Here is a 15794-nt window from a genome sequence, read left to right as displayed (position 1 = left end):
GCCCAGAGTGTGTTTTGTGAGGTCACTGTGACTTTGACCTTTGACCACCAAATTCTAATCATTTCATCCTCGAGGTCAAGTGGACATTTGTGCCAAATTTGAAGAAACTTGAAGCGTTCTTGAGATGTGTTCATGAGAATGGGACGGACCTACAGACTACCCATAAACACATGTTTTTTCCTTTACTGGATAGTCTACAGGTGCATCTCAAATAAAAGAATATCAAGGAAAGTTCATTGTTTTCCCTTAATTTAATTCAAAACGTGAACCTTTCATATATTCTTGTTTCATGACACATAGAGTGAAATATTTCAAGCCTTTTTTGGTTTTAATTTTGATTATTACAGCTTACAGTTCACGAAAATCAAAAATCCAGTATCTCAAAAATATTTGAACATTACATAAGCCCTTGTGAAAAGTATGTTCATTTATGCACTCAATACTTGGTCGATGCTCCTATTGCACAAATTACGACACGGAGGCCATCAGCCTGCAGCACTGCTGAGTTATGGAAGCCCAGGTTGCTTTGATAGCAGCCTTCAGCTCATTTGTGTTGTTGGGTCTGGTGTCTCTCATCTTCCTCTTGACAATACATCACAGATTCTCTGTGGGGTTCAGGTAAGGTGAGCTGGCTGGCCAATCAAGCACAGTAACACCATGGTCAGCAAACCAGTTACTAGTGGTAGTCTTCTCCATAAAGCTTGTCAGCAGACACAAGCATCAAGTGCTCTAGAATCTCGTGGTAGATAGCCATGTTGAATTTGGACTTGATATAACACAATGGACCAACTCCAGCAGATGACATGGCACCCCAAATCATCACTGGACTTTAAGTGACTTGGATTCTCTGTCAGTTTGGTCAAATTTGTAGACACAAGCACAAGGAGGCATTGTTTCATATATTTGAGACTGAGGCTTCTACATGACTGTGAGTTGATGGCCTTCACAAAATGCTGCATGTTTGTATTGTAGTACCTATTCTGACCTTATCAAATCTTGTCCCTGACTAATACCCCCCTATTATTAAAAGCAAATAAACAAGATAATAAAACTCAACATTTTTAAACAGTAAGAACAATACTGAAATGAGCATTCCCCCTCTGGAAAATAACAAACTAAACAGAATTAAAAACACAAAACTAGAACAACTCTGGAGGCCCAGACCCATTGTTCCTACACCGACCCCTCCCTCATTTCAGACTACAGGAAGAGGAAACACTGATACAACAGAGTTTATATCAAACAAAAAGACAATCACTCAGACGCTAGGCGTGTTTGGTTACATAGTCAGATTTTATTGGACAGAACGGTCACCAGGGCTACAAACATGAAGAAGCAGACAGTGACAAGGCAAACACCAGGGGGAGACCTCACCTCACTGCAAACACACTCCCAGTGCCAGATTTCTCCAAAAGCATCTTTGAATCAAAGAGTGTGACAAAGTTGATCTTGGCGCCTAAGAAACAGGAAATGTGGGTCACAAACTAGCTCATCAAGATGACGGTCGGACCTCAGAACTGTCTGGAATGTTACCCTCTGCGCTAACTGAACGCCGGCAAAACTGATAATGGAAAAATAGCAAGGGAAAGAATACACTCTCCAGAAAGTACAAAAACAGTCGGTCACTATAGATTCCTCTTTTTTTAGCTACCCCAATAAGACTTTTGATCCGAATGACCGCTCCCACAAAACAGATCAAATATAGATCAGTCCACAATACAGAATCAGACAATGCATCTTTATTTAAAGGGTCGACAGAAGTTCATATACAGGGAACAATATCGGGATTTCAACCACAACAGCTACAACTCTAGGACTTGTGGGACGTCTAAAGGAACTGGAGAGTATAGTGGAATAACAACACTGAATAAACACGAGAGTACCCCTTAAGACACCCACAGGTGCCTCCAGTCCTCTCCCCCTGGTCCCCATCTGCATCACTTGTCTTTATCTTTCAGACACCAGTTGGTTTACAGGTTTACTCATCACTACGAGATATATACGATACAATGGTTCACATTTTGCATATATCTGTGCATTATATCATATTTATTTTATTTTTTTTAACGATGTAAATTCAATCTCCAACACCTAGTTATGAAGGGTTGAGGGCGGTGATGGAGGGGTGGGCGGGGGTTGTATGAGAGAAGCTATAAGGACTGAGGGAAAGAGAGAGACAAAGTAGGAAGGGGCAGAAGAAAAAAATCTTAACAGGATAGATGGGAGGAGAGTGGTCAGTTCGCTGCCTGGCGCGGGTTGAACTTTAGCAGCGCGTTTCGTAGATGCCGGAGCGGCCGATGTACCGCACCCATTTGATGACATCGTGGTCACTGTAGTTGAGCTTGGACTCAAACACCTTCAAGTAGCGCACCTTCAGACCAGACGGAGCAAAAGGAACCTGCAGGGGAAGAAGAGGGAGGTTTCATTTTACCAGGAAGTCCCACTGAGATAAAAATAGTTATTGAACACTGGAAAAAAAAACAAACACATTCCTCCATTAATACATTCTTTATGATGCCCTGGATGGAAAATTCAATTGCATGTACATAGTAAAACACTGACTATTAAATATCATTTACATTTTCTCTAAAACTGCACCAGATCTCAGGACCTTCTCTCACTCTCACTCAAACTCAAATTAAAAAGTCCTCCAGGTTACTAACCAAAACTTTTTTGTCCAAATAAAATCAAGCTATCGCAGTATATCCCACTTAATCTAACATGTTTTACTTCCAAAAAAGAATAGGTGAAACAGGTCATGATATGCTCAAATGAACTGTTTACATATCAGAGAAAAATCAGAGAAAATAATAAAACTATTTATTATCTGTCTAAACAATTAATTTATCAATTTATTTGTACAAACCTTTTTATGAATGAGTATCTATTTAAAAGAATGTAAAGATCCCACACTGTTAGAAAGGTGCATGAGGAGGGGAGAGACTGCAGGCAGAAGAGTCAGTCACTAACAGTCTAAATAAATTGCAAAATTTGTTGCTAGTCTCTTTTTCGAAATTAAGTCACTAAGAGGAGGAGGCGTGGCAAAGCATCTGGGAATAAAAACCAGTTGCTGAGGCTAGGACAATAGTCAGCTTCTGTTTGTGTGCTTCTTTGACTGCAATGTGGACCACTGTGTGGCGCATGCATGTACATCTGATTAGCACAGGATCGCCTGTACCTGAGACTGACTGGTCAGTCACCTGTCACAGCTGATTAAGCTGAAAATCGGATGTAACAATGCTCAAATCATCAATCAACTGTGAGCTAGCTGTTAAGAAGAACATAAACTTTGTTTTCTTAGCATTTACAACCAGTTTCAAAACCCAGCAGAGGTTAAGACGTGTTGGGGCATGCTGGGAGCAGTCAGCCACACAGGTTGGTGGCTCTTACTGTGGGTGTGAAAATTAGGTGAGCTTTGAGCAGGAACTGTTTGTGTGTGTGAGTTAACAGTCAGCAGGTTGTGATTTGCATGACTGATACTGGGATCACATTTAATCCATAGTCCATTTGTTTGGTTGCCAACTCTGCTAAATGCGTCTCTCAACAGAACTTTGTACAAACAGGATGTAGCATATTTAATCAGGAGGTAAAGCCTAATCAGGAAATATTGTTTCTGATTCAACAAACTTTATGTGCGACTGAGAGGAAGGCAGAGACTTTTAACCAATCACGTGTTCTGACCTCAAAGTTCATAGAGATGGGAGGCCTGGCCCATTTCTTCTTATCGTTGGTCGGCAGCAGCTCGATCTCAGCACTGATCTGAGACTCCTTCATCCCAGCCATGCGTTTGATCCTACACACATACAGGGAGCTTTCTAAGTGTCGTACAGGTTTCAGCAACAATAAACCTAATATTTAAACATTCACAAAAATAAATAAGTAAATAGAAGGTTTACAAAAGAGTAGTGTGTGTGAGAGGTTAAACATACAGACACTAAAGAGAAGCTGTTAATCATTAACTTGACACAGAGCATAAAAACAGTGAGTCTGGTTGTATCTCATGAATATACAGACAAAGTGACTACTCACTTCCAGACAATGGCGTTCTCACTGGCCTTGTACTTGGCTTTTCCCTTCATACAAATCACCTGCACGCCGCTGGTGTTGAGGGGCGTTGGGATGCGCACCTGAGGAGGTGATAACAAAGAGGAACAAAGTTAATATTAAAGCAATCAAACGAACGTAGCCAAAGTGTCTCTGATTATATTCGGGCATGTTTGCGCTGTGAGGAAAAATTACTAATGTTTAAATTAGGATCTGTGTGTGCTGCTAATGGCTGTTTGCATTTATCAGCATCTGGACTTTGCTCACCTCGATCTTTTGAGCCAGCAGCGAGGGTTTGAAGTTGGACTTGATGACCACTTTAACCTCCAGTTTAGTGCGGCCAACCTCCCTGACCAGAGGAATAACTCGGAACGGCAGGATGATGTCTTTAGTGGTGCGATACCTGCAGGAAAGGGGAGCAGAAAAGTGGTTCATGTGACAAAATTATGTCCTTTTATAAAGCACAAACAAGGAAACAAGGCTATTTCAGTGTTCATCCATGCCTTTCTCATTCATTTTTCTTAAAACAAACTACTTAAAGACAGCTTGCGTCTCACATATGCCCTGTGACCTCCCACACTTTACTGTCACATTCAGCTTTAGTCTAGACAGCTTCGAAATAAACAGAAGCGTTCAAAGATTTTGAAAATCCACCTACTTACCTCATGAGCTCGTATTCTCCATCAGGGGGGATGAAGCTGATGCTACGCTCCGAGTCAAACTTACTGAGGCGCACACACTGGTGGAAAGTGCAGTCGTCGATGGCTATGGACTGCTTCCCACTGCCGGGAGAAAAACACATCAGAGAGACACACAAAAGAACATTAGTTCACTTGTTTTGCAGTATTAATTATATCTAATAATTATGATACCAATTCTCCAAAAGACAAAACTACTACTCGCCCTCAATTCATGTCCATTATTAAAAAAAGAAGTACACAGAGAGGGACAAAACTGCTAGTATCAAGACATTAAGATCTGGTGGAGGTTAATGACACTACTGTGCAATAAAACACATCACAGTTCCTGTTAGATGTTAGGTGGGGTAATAAAACAAACCAGCCATTCCACAAAATAGGGAAACAACCACCGGGATGTACACTGAAGAGTTATATTGAGTTGTGTTGAGTGTGTGGGGAGCAAAAGTGCATGAGATGATTCTTAATGTGCTAAAGGGCTTAGACAAGACAGGTGTGTGTGTCTGCGTGTTGAGGTGGCAGAAGGTGAGGACACTTGTCAGTACAGTACCTTCCTCCCCCTAAATCACTGAGGTACAGCACATAGAAAAGAAAGAGAGGGAAAGAAAGGAGAGATGCATCCAAAGGAAAGAAAAAATAAAAATAAATTGTACAGCCTGTCTTGTTGTAAACAGCAAGACAACACTCATAACAAAGACACGGGGCTAACAGACAAGGTGGTCTCTTAAATTTGGACTCAACAATGAAATTTCCTTGTCAGGGTTTTCAAGGTGGAAATAATATAAAAGCACCAGTCTCAAAGGAATTTCAAATTATCTAAATGACTTTCAGCCTCGCGTAGCAAAATATGGTTGATATCAGTTTGCCGTCTGCTTTTTGTGTCATTCACCTCTTCCCTGCATCATCAGACGCTCCTCCCTTGCCCTGCTTGTCGATGACAATCTTGTCGTTCATGCCAAATTTGCACTCGGGCATCCCGCTCAGGTAGCTCTTCATCACTACTCGGCCCGACACGTGAGCACTCAGGACCTGGCCTGTAAAGGACAGGAAAGAATGTGACTTTCAGAGTCTAAAACTGGCCAAACTACAAATCATTTTTTTCCATTTATGTCTGTACTCTAATTCTTCTGAAGACTTTACTCTATTTAAAGTTAAAATCTAAGACCTAAATGTAAACTATGTGATCTAAAATCAAACACAAGATTAGAATTGATCATTTTCAGCAATAAAACTCAATAATAACTTCAGTCACTGGTTGTTCTTTCATTTTTCCTTAATTTTAATAAACCATTCATGTCAGCTATCCCCACCCAGTTCAGCACGGCATTATTAAACAGACCTTGTGGTGACATGAGCAGGTTGACGCTCTCCAGTACGTCCAGGAAAAGCTCATTGCGGCGATACTTGATGCCTTCACGACGCCAGCCGATCTGCCCCGTCACCTGGCTGGTGATCTGAGACTGCTCCTCTTTTGTCTGGGAGACAGGGAGAGAAACCGTATCACTACCAACAAAAGGAGAAGGCTGAAAGACTGACAAATGAAAGGAGGCGATGAAAAGGGATTATTAGCACTACAGGAAGGGGGGGTGGGGAGGCAAATGTGACATGGATCCATACATGGATGAAATGAATTTCCTGAGCTCAGTGGGCTGTTTATTACCTGGTGCTGAATTATGACATATCCAAGATCGCAGTTGAGGGCAAACAAAGAGAAAAACAGAAATATAAGATGTTAGTTCAAGGCATTTTTTATTACTTCAGTTCAGATGATTGGCAGTTAAATACCAGCATTACAGCATTTCTCCAGTAGCTTCCTGTAATGTTTTGTATCAAGTGATTTCCATAAAGACACCAGCGTCACTCTAACGCAGTCAGTATGAATATCATTACATACACTGTCAGTTATTGCTTGACGCACCACTCTAATAAAAATGTCTTCATTCATCTGATTAGGATTAAGCAAACTGTCTCAGATCATCCCCATAAAACAATGTATTTATCACCTGTCTGTCACTTGTGATTCTCCAGGTCCTGAAATATACTGAGAGGTGTTTCTAATATTTAGTCTGCCCTCACTGATGTCAAAAAGGAACATAAATCTTAGTATGATGCAAAATACAGCCTCTAAAATGACCATGAAGTTGAATCAACACCACTCTAAACTGTTTCGACACATATTGAATGTTGCGGTTCATCAAGTGACAACTGAGTGTGTATCCTTGTTTTCTCAACACAATAAAATCCACTTTGACACTAGACTTGTCTTACTAACCTGTCCCTTAATGCCCTGCTGGGTGATGAAGGTCTTCAGAGCTCCGGTCTCTGAGTTCTGGGGGTATCCAAAGTCCAGGATCTCTGTATGAACACAAACAGATAACAGATTGTGAGAGATAAGAAAAACCTGGGACATGTTAACTTAGTGAGACATTACATCAACATTTCACTGGGAGGACAAACACAAAAAGAAAAAAAAAAAAAAATCAATATTAATATCGACTACATACGATAATAATTTGATACTGTATGCTCCAGAGCTGCATGGTTCTCAGATTTATCTCATTATATTTTGTATAACGCCATTGATTCCACACAAAAATCAAAATGATTGTCTCCTACCATCCAGCAGCTCGTAGATGAGCACAAAGTTGTTCTTGATGTTCTCCTCGCTGATCTTGCCAAAATAGGCTGTCATGACGTCGCACATCTTGTAAAGGAACTCAAACACCATGGCGGCGTTGACATTCTGCTTGGTGACGGCCGCCAACCAGATGTTGGAGCGCTTGACATGGAAGAAGCTGGTGCGGGCGATGTTGGTCACCGGGGATCGAACCTGCTGCCGGGCGTGAATCACGTTTACACGGAACGCATCCACCGCATTACGCCTGAGATTGAATAAAAGAAATAGAGACAGAGGGACATTTGAGTCAGGAGTTGAGAGAATTGTTTCAGACATTTAAATAACAGTGAGGCTGTTGTTGACACTCTCCCACTCTGTGACATCCTGTGAGAATGTTGCGGTGTTTGATATCCAGCTCTGCACTGGATTCAAACGAATAACCCTTTCAGACCTCAACAGCATATCCACCCATTTCAAGAATGAGCAATAATCAAAACATTTTCCAACCAGCTGGAAAAAGACAACTTGAGTTTCGCATTTCGACAGAGCGAGGGAGTGTTGTTTTGTGTAAATGGAGATAATTACCAGGAGGGAGAGAGAAGGCTCTGAGAATTAGGGCTGACACTACGCAACAGCTTCATAATTACTTGATCTCCATGGGAACAAAACAAAATGTATGGTCAAAACGGAATCCGAAGTTTTGGTCTATTCCTTTATATAAAAAATTGAACAGGGACGATTTTAACATTGTTTTACTGATACTGAGAAGTCAGTGAGATTATGTTTACCTTGAAGTATACCTTAGCAGTATGATGCTCCATGGAGACACAGCCCCGATTAATGTGAATTTATAAATAACAGGGCTTAATGCAGAAGATGCAGCATGTTCTGACAGGAATACCAAATCCCTCTGAGAAACCCCTGACAAAGTCTAAAGGCCTAAACCTGCACAAAATGTCAACCTTACTGATATTCAAGACTTGATATAAAAATGTTACCTTACTGTATTACTGTTAGAGGAGCCAAGTCTACAGGTAAACAATGTCAGCGTTTTTTTTTACACTGTTCGCTACTATTTTGTTAATGGTACCATGAAGAACAAATGGACTTAAAACACATAAAATACAACAGATACAATTTTGTTTTTATCAACATTGATCCCTGAGAGACATATGGCTGCAAAGATAGATATAATTTCTACTACGTCTGTAAAGCATCAAAATGTCAACATCTATGTTCCCAAGATTACAAATTTAATGAAACAATTATCAAATGAAGACAACTGTACAATATAACAGTCTAAGAGGATGCCATGATGTCTGCCTTTTGCATCAAACTGCATCTATATCACAACAAACGCAGATCAACACCTTATAGGCCGAAAAATATTGAATCTTCTTTGAAATGTATGAAACAGCATTTAAAGGGTAACTTTGGTATATTTCAAACTGGACCATATTTGGTCATGTATTTGTGTCTAAGTGACTAATGGGAAAAACATTTTTTGACATTGGTCCAGTATTGAGTCAGAGTGCTGCAGCCAGAGGCAGCAAATACAGGCACTCGGGGCAGTTATGCACCTTCAATGCACATCCACTAAACATGGTCATTTTTGCCACTGACAGGCTCAGATTATTATTCTTATTAGTGTCCAACAAAATTATGTAAAGGATCCCTACAGAGATAGACCTTCGCAAGATCCTTTTTGTTCAACCATGAACGACCCTGAAATCACTATCGCCAAACCAACCAACCTGTTTATTTAAATAAACAGTAATTCAAGCATGCATGGAGCCATCATGTTTTCATATTTAACTGCATGAATTAAAGGTTTATTTTACCCACACCAGACTTGGTGATTATAGGAACAGTGGACAGACGAACCAAGAAGTTTTTGTGAATTTATTTAGTTTCTGTGGACTTTGAATGAACTGTGTTTTACGATGATAAAATTACTGATTATTTAAATGGAGTCTGGTGCATTTTGACATACCAATTATGGGGCTGTTTCTGGTTTGACAAAATGATCTTACTCTCCAACAAAAAACTCTACCACTGTGGGGATCCTTTCCATTATGATGGCAGACACTTAGAATAACAATCTGAGCCTGTCAGTGGCAAAAACAAGCACTTTAAATGGATGGAAATTGACAGGCAAACATGCCCGCGTGGTTACACTGCAGCCGTTGCTGGCTGCAGCACTCTTGCTCAAAACTGGACCACCTGCAAAACTTGTTCAATTTTCAATCAATTTTATTTATAAAGCCCAATATCACAAATCACAATTTGCCTCACAGGGCTTTACAGCATACGACATCCCTCTGTCCTTTGGACCTTCGCAGCGGATAAAGAAAAACTCCCCCCCCCAAAAACCTTTAACGGGGGGAAAAAATAGTAGAAACCTCAGGAAGAGCAACTGAGGAGGGATCCCTCTTCCAACTTGTTGTTCCCATTAGTCACTTAGACACAAAAAAATGTAAAATAAGGTGCAGATTAAATAATAACAAAGTCACCCTTAAAGCTTTGATTTAAAATGAATGTCTTTTTTTTTTTTTAAACTGCAAACAAAATCATAGTTGTGGATTTTACCTAACTCAGGGCCCACTTCTACAAATGAGAGCCCCTGCAATCAAGCTAAAATTATTTAAACAATATTCAATTTCCTTGTGAAAGAGCAGGATCAAAGGATGAGGACTTAATTAACTATCATATCCCATGCTCAGACTACATGCTTAGGCACTGACAGAGCTGTTGTGAGCATCAATACTCACTGAAGGGCTCCGGTAGTGGCTGAATTTGGTGCCTTTGATTGGATTAGCTGTTGTTTCTCAGTATCTGGTGGTTTATTTACCGCTGCAATGTCATGACAGGTGACTCATGCTTAGAGGAAGTATCAGGAGGTTGACCGTGGAATCAATGGGCATGCAGTTAAGGGTTTCAGGGGGGTCATTGATCGGTGGCCATGAGAGGGGAGGGGTCATGCTTGATAGGCTGGAGCATCTCTTACCTATTCCTACAGGGGCCAAGATGAACAGATGGAGGAAAATGGTGATACAGAGGATAGAGAGGAAAAAAGGATGAAGTAAAAGGAGAGGAGACAAAAATGCACAAGAGACATTTTCGTGCATCATGTACACAGACAGAGTGAGTAACATGGTGTTTATTATGACTAGTACTGGGTTTCGCTTAAAAAGTTACGATACCTACCAGTACCAGTACCCTTAAAGTGATACTGATACCAATAGGATACTTCATTTTTTTAACTTTTTTTCCTACTTCATTCGATACCCATCATGTGAATGGAAGCATTCAGTTGCATAAAATGCCACAGGAGTGTAGTACAGCCATACTATAAAAAATTTTGGTGGCATCTCGGCACGCTTAACTGGCATAAGCACCACACCACAGACTGTATGGGTTGTAGCTGCTGCTGTAGTGGGCCAATCACATGTTGAAATAAATCGAATAACACTTGCGGTGTTTGGCTGCAAGTTATACCATAAAAATCATCATTTTTTTCCTAGATGTGAATACAAAAAGGATCGAACGCAGGTATCGTCCAACTGGAGAAGTTTTGTTACTACTTGGGTGAGAGCTATTTCGGTCTATAGCTTTAAAAAGGTATCAAGTACTGACACCCAGCTCTGATTATGATGCGGACATTGTAACTGAATAGTTCTGCAACAAGTCAGCACCACTGTATTGCTCTTCAATCTCTATTGTGTGTTATCTGTAAGAAAGCACGGCAAGCGCGTATTGATTATTTGTATCACTCTGTAACAGCTTAATTATTTTAAGTGAATCTCTTTGTATTTCAGCTATAATTAAAAGCTCTGTTGCAATATCAAACAAATGCAACCATGAATGTCAACACAATATTAATGAACATACCCTACAGCCATTAGAGCAATATAATAAGTCTGGATTACTCTGCGCTGTTGCAGCAGCAGGGAGGATCACCAGAAGCAACTGATGCCAGGACCACAGTGGAGATGTGCGGACAAAATGAATGGATTCTTTTTTTTTCTTTTTTTTTACTGAGCACAATATGTAAACTCTAAAACTAAAACGAGGTGGTGTTGAGGGTGTGAATTTCAATTACTGTTTCCTTTCATTGCTATTCAGTAGTGCACGTTGTGTCTGAGGCAAGCAGCTGAACAGTATTCATGCTACTGCTAGACAATGATTAAAAACAAATCAAACACAATTACATTACTGACTGCTGCCTGGAAACGAGACAAAAGATGGAAGGGATCTTGCACACATAAGTCCGTATGTCACAAACCTGCAGACCTTACACTCATCCATTTCAAACAGACTATATAATGGCGCAGTCTCAGTCTGCTGATACACTGAACAGCTCTGAAATGCAACATATACTACTCTATTTCTGCCTTTATCTACTAGTCTCCACCGTGCCTGTAACCCTACGACTTCAGTAAAACTGTTCAGAGATAAAATGTTGAAAGTGCCTCAAGGGTCTACACAAAAAAATAACCTACTGACCCAGCACTGCTGCTGTTTGCCTACATCATTGACACTAGAAAAATCAATTTCTACCCTTGTGCCCTCTCTGTACCTTGCCAACACTCACTGTGTAAATCTACAAGGCACTGGACTGGAGTCTGTTCTGGAGAGATGCCTGCCCCCCACTCAATCACCGAATGTGACTGGGTTTACACAAAACACACTAATTACTGGGTGTAAGCATGAAGACATGATATATCCACTACAAGTGAATCACAATGACAAGGTGTTACAAACACACAAATAAGGAAGAGGAAAGGAAGAAAGAAAGACAGACAGTACACAAGTCAGATCTTCACAAAAGTGAATCGTTCTGGCCATACAGCTGAGTTCCTATTCATAACATAGCTATTGGTATGTGGGTCTATGTGGATCTATGTGGATGTAGTCTTTCACCTGACACATATTGAGTAGCAACCTTGACCCACATTGTTTACAACATGGTTAGGCCACATTTGGCTGGGTTTTTAACCTACTGCTCCCGGTGTTCACATGATATGACTCAGCCATGTTTTTAGTCGTCCATCTTAGGGAACAGGAACAATTTCCTTTTCACCAACACCTCATCTTCGGCATCTTTGTATAGGCTCCTGTTTCAGCTCTGTTTAGTTGTTAGTTTAAAGTTTCTTCTTACTTCCACCTTTTAAAGTGACCCACTAATGATTCTTTTTTGTTAATTATTTCTTTGGCTTTTGCCTTTATTTGATAGGACAGTTACTGGGCGCCCCTTAAGACTCCTTTTAAGCCACTTTAACACATTTTTTTCCAGCCAGACAATTATTAATTCCCCCATCCCTCCATGCTTAACGTAAGAAAAAGATTTTCTTCACGGAGAGGCAAAAGGTGCATCAGCTATGAGTATCTCATTTCCATATGGTACAAATAAATAACTTGTATCAACACTGAGGTCATTTTGGAAGAGCTTTTCACACAGCTGCACCTAATCTTTTACATAGGTGTGGTTTGATAGAAATAAATGAACTGTATCATTAGCTCATACAACATGCAAAATATTAAATGAGGACATTTTTTCCTGATTGTGCATACTAATTCTTGTGTGTGTTTTTAAAAATATTATTATAGTCCCTTTTGTGTTATTCAATTCTTGAAGGAATCACTGCTTCATGCTTTTATAATGAAAATAAATACATTTTAAGGTTATTTTACTCTAATCATACCAAACTGCATTTTTTGTTTAAGGCTTGGTAACATTGTCCTAAAGATAATCCCGGCTTAGCTATTTTTTAAGCACATTTTATAGAAGATAACAAAATAGACAAATGTAAACTATTCGGCCAAGAAGAGAGACATAATCCTCTCTCATCCCTTTGGAAACAATCCTATCCTGTCCACCCCTGCAGGAACAGGCCCTTGTCACTGACATGAAGTCCCCCAAAATTTAGGGATGTTACATCGACGTTGCTCCTGTGAAACGTACCCGATGTCATCTCGGTAGACCCGGGAGATGAGGACCTCCCCCTTGTGGTTGTAGATGAACAATCCTCCAATCATTGTGGCTGCTTCTCAGTCCCAACTGGCCATGGTGAAACCAAACCCCGCCTGAGAGGAGATAGAAATGGAGCAAGAGATTGAAGGAAGGAAACGGGGAAAGGAAAAAGGGGTGCTAGAGAAGTGAAAGCAGTGCAAAGTGAGGGAGTGACCAACAGTACAGGGAAGCGCTTGTCCCTCACATCCGCTTTCTGTGTCTCTCTTTCTCTCTATTGCTCTCACACACCACACACACACACAATTGCCAATTGAATATACCCTGCAGCTGCCTCACTGTGGTGACTCATTTTTGTTGCGTGCATGTGCATACACACACCAAAAATCACTATAATATAGGCTTAGGAGACTCCGCTACCGCCACCTTCACCACAGTCAAATCCTTGTTTCCTTCTAAAGTAAGATTAACAGCAGATTAGCAGCCACCAGTTTGAAGCAGGATGCCACCAAATAGCCAGCTACAAATCTGTTGCTCTTACTGGGTTGCATTTTTTACTGCCAGGTGCAGTCTGGATCTGGATAGACTAAACATGGAATCCACAGTGAGATGAAAACCCAAGGACAGCAGTATTCATCTAGAGGCAGTGCAGGTGTTAGCGTTGCCTGCTTTTAGCTGTGACCAACAAATCATAGTAGCAGTTTGCTCTCATTCAAGAATGAAGCTTCTGGAAACCAGGGGATGAAGGACATGCTTGAAATTCCTCGAAGACAGAGGCCAGACAACTTAAACACACGGTGCCCATAGGAAGTCTACAACACAATCACATGCACAATATCTGCTAAATAATTGCCCCATATGGACATTCCCGGGTCGTGACCGAATAAACCGTGCACAAGACATGATCGGGTTTAATCGCCCTTTTATTGGCCGAAGTCAAGATGTCTGCTCACTCGGGCCATTTCCTAACGTTCATAAATTTTTCATATTTTCTCATTTATTCCTCGACCGGTGAGGGACATGTTTGCTTGAAACACTTAATTTTAAGCGTTCTTAAGTAGCTACAACATCGATGGAGGCTTGACCTTCAGCTAAGATCAAAGTGATGGAGAATAGACCGAGTGAGAGGTAGCTAGCTAATTTAGCTTACGATAGCAGGCTAGCTGGCGGTGGTGTTCAGCGAACCAGCGTCGAGCCGAGCGGAATTTTAAATGGACTTCCGGTGAAAAATCTGACGACCGTTTAACATGGAATATAATTAATTATCGCTAACTTACGAATTAACAATTCGAAATTACAGCGCCCATTGTTTCTAATTGACACCAAATTGTTGATAAATTGCATAAATACCCTGCTAAATGCTTTTATTTTTGGGAGAAAACCCGCCTCTTTTCCGTTATCATGCTCCTTTGCCGCTGCTAGCTTGACGTTAGCTAACGGAGCGGCAGCTAACATTGCTAATGCTAGCATCACCCCCGGAATGAAACCGTTTCGCCGGTTTTCCCAAACGGTTATCGGGCTACAGTTGGATAATTCAGGCGATAGACGTGTTACCGTCTCGACTTTGGTGAACTTACCCTAGTTCTCTCGCGAATGCCACCAGTCTTTCGCTCCCCGTTTGGCCTCGGATATTCTGTCAGGATCCAGTAGGTTCCCAGTTCACACACCCGCTAATTCCGCTCCTTCCTCCTGGTCCTCTGATAGCTGTCAGCTGACCCGCCGTCCTTACGCACAACCGTTCCGTTGTGACAGGAAAAGGCGCGGCTGGAGCGATGTGTAAACCGCACCCAGGCCTCGTTGTGATAAGCTACAGGGGCTACTGGTCATTTTTGTGTCATATTAGTTCATTAATTATGTTTATAATAAATATAAAGGGCTGTGAGGTTGGATTACCCCCCCCCCCCCTTTTTTTTTTAAATAAACTTGGGACCATGTTGGCATGTTTCCAACTTGCTTAATTAAATTTTCTTGCGCAAGAGTGGTATTCCTCTCTTGCTCCAGACGTGGATAACTGCTCTAAACTCCCACCTCCAGTGAATGGGAGCAAAAAAAAACACGTATTTCCCTGTGGGAATATGTTTGTCTTTTTAAACTCATGGTTGTGTGGGTGGTCTTGTTTTTTTCTGTCCTGCAGAGTCCATCTGATTCAACTCCTCTTTTTTGTCCAAGTTGAATCAAATCACCTCTCAACAGGAGCTTCCCCCTCCTTTTACCACAGGGAACATTTTGCATAGGGTCATTCAGCTCTGAAGCAAGTCTAAATGTACTCAGACTGATCTCTTGCACACACCCAGCCCACACACACACATCTGTGCACCAGATTGCCTAACCTTCACATTCCAGGTCCTGGACAGTCTGGAATCCACTGGCTTTAAATGCAAACATTACCTCAGGTACTATTAAAAAAATAGCAACACTGGATTGCAAATTGGCTTCGCGAACACATGCACACACACACACTCAA

The 15794-nt window shown here is 41.0% G+C and overlaps 1 protein-coding gene across 1 annotated transcript; it reads right to left on the bottom strand.

Annotated features, from left to right (window-relative positions):
• Positions 1-1277: 1277 nt before the first annotated feature.
• Positions 1278-15081, bottom strand: LOC117272190 (AP-2 complex subunit mu-A). The gene is made up of 13 exons (XM_033650966.2): positions 14908-15081; positions 13325-13446; positions 7359-7624; positions 7015-7097; positions 6403-6408; positions 6082-6217; positions 5632-5776; positions 5293-5310; positions 4707-4826; positions 4312-4447; positions 4030-4127; positions 3682-3793; positions 1278-2398 (listed from the first exon to the last, which is right to left on the bottom strand). The coding sequence occupies exons 2-13, from the start codon at positions 13396-13398 to the stop codon at positions 2264-2266; spliced, it is 1329 nt and encodes a 442-aa protein (XP_033506857.1). The 5' UTR covers positions 13399-13446; positions 14908-15081; the 3' UTR covers positions 1278-2263.
• Between the last annotated feature and the right edge of the window lie 713 nt (positions 15082-15794).

Source organism: Epinephelus lanceolatus, chromosome 12, assembly GCF_041903045.1.
Source record: "Epinephelus lanceolatus isolate andai-2023 chromosome 12, ASM4190304v1, whole genome shotgun sequence".
In the NCBI taxonomy this organism is placed as follows: domain Eukaryota; kingdom Metazoa; phylum Chordata; class Actinopteri; order Perciformes; family Serranidae; genus Epinephelus; species Epinephelus lanceolatus.
Note: the sequence above shows the minus strand (reverse complement) of the source record. Positions and strands in the feature narration are given on the sequence as shown.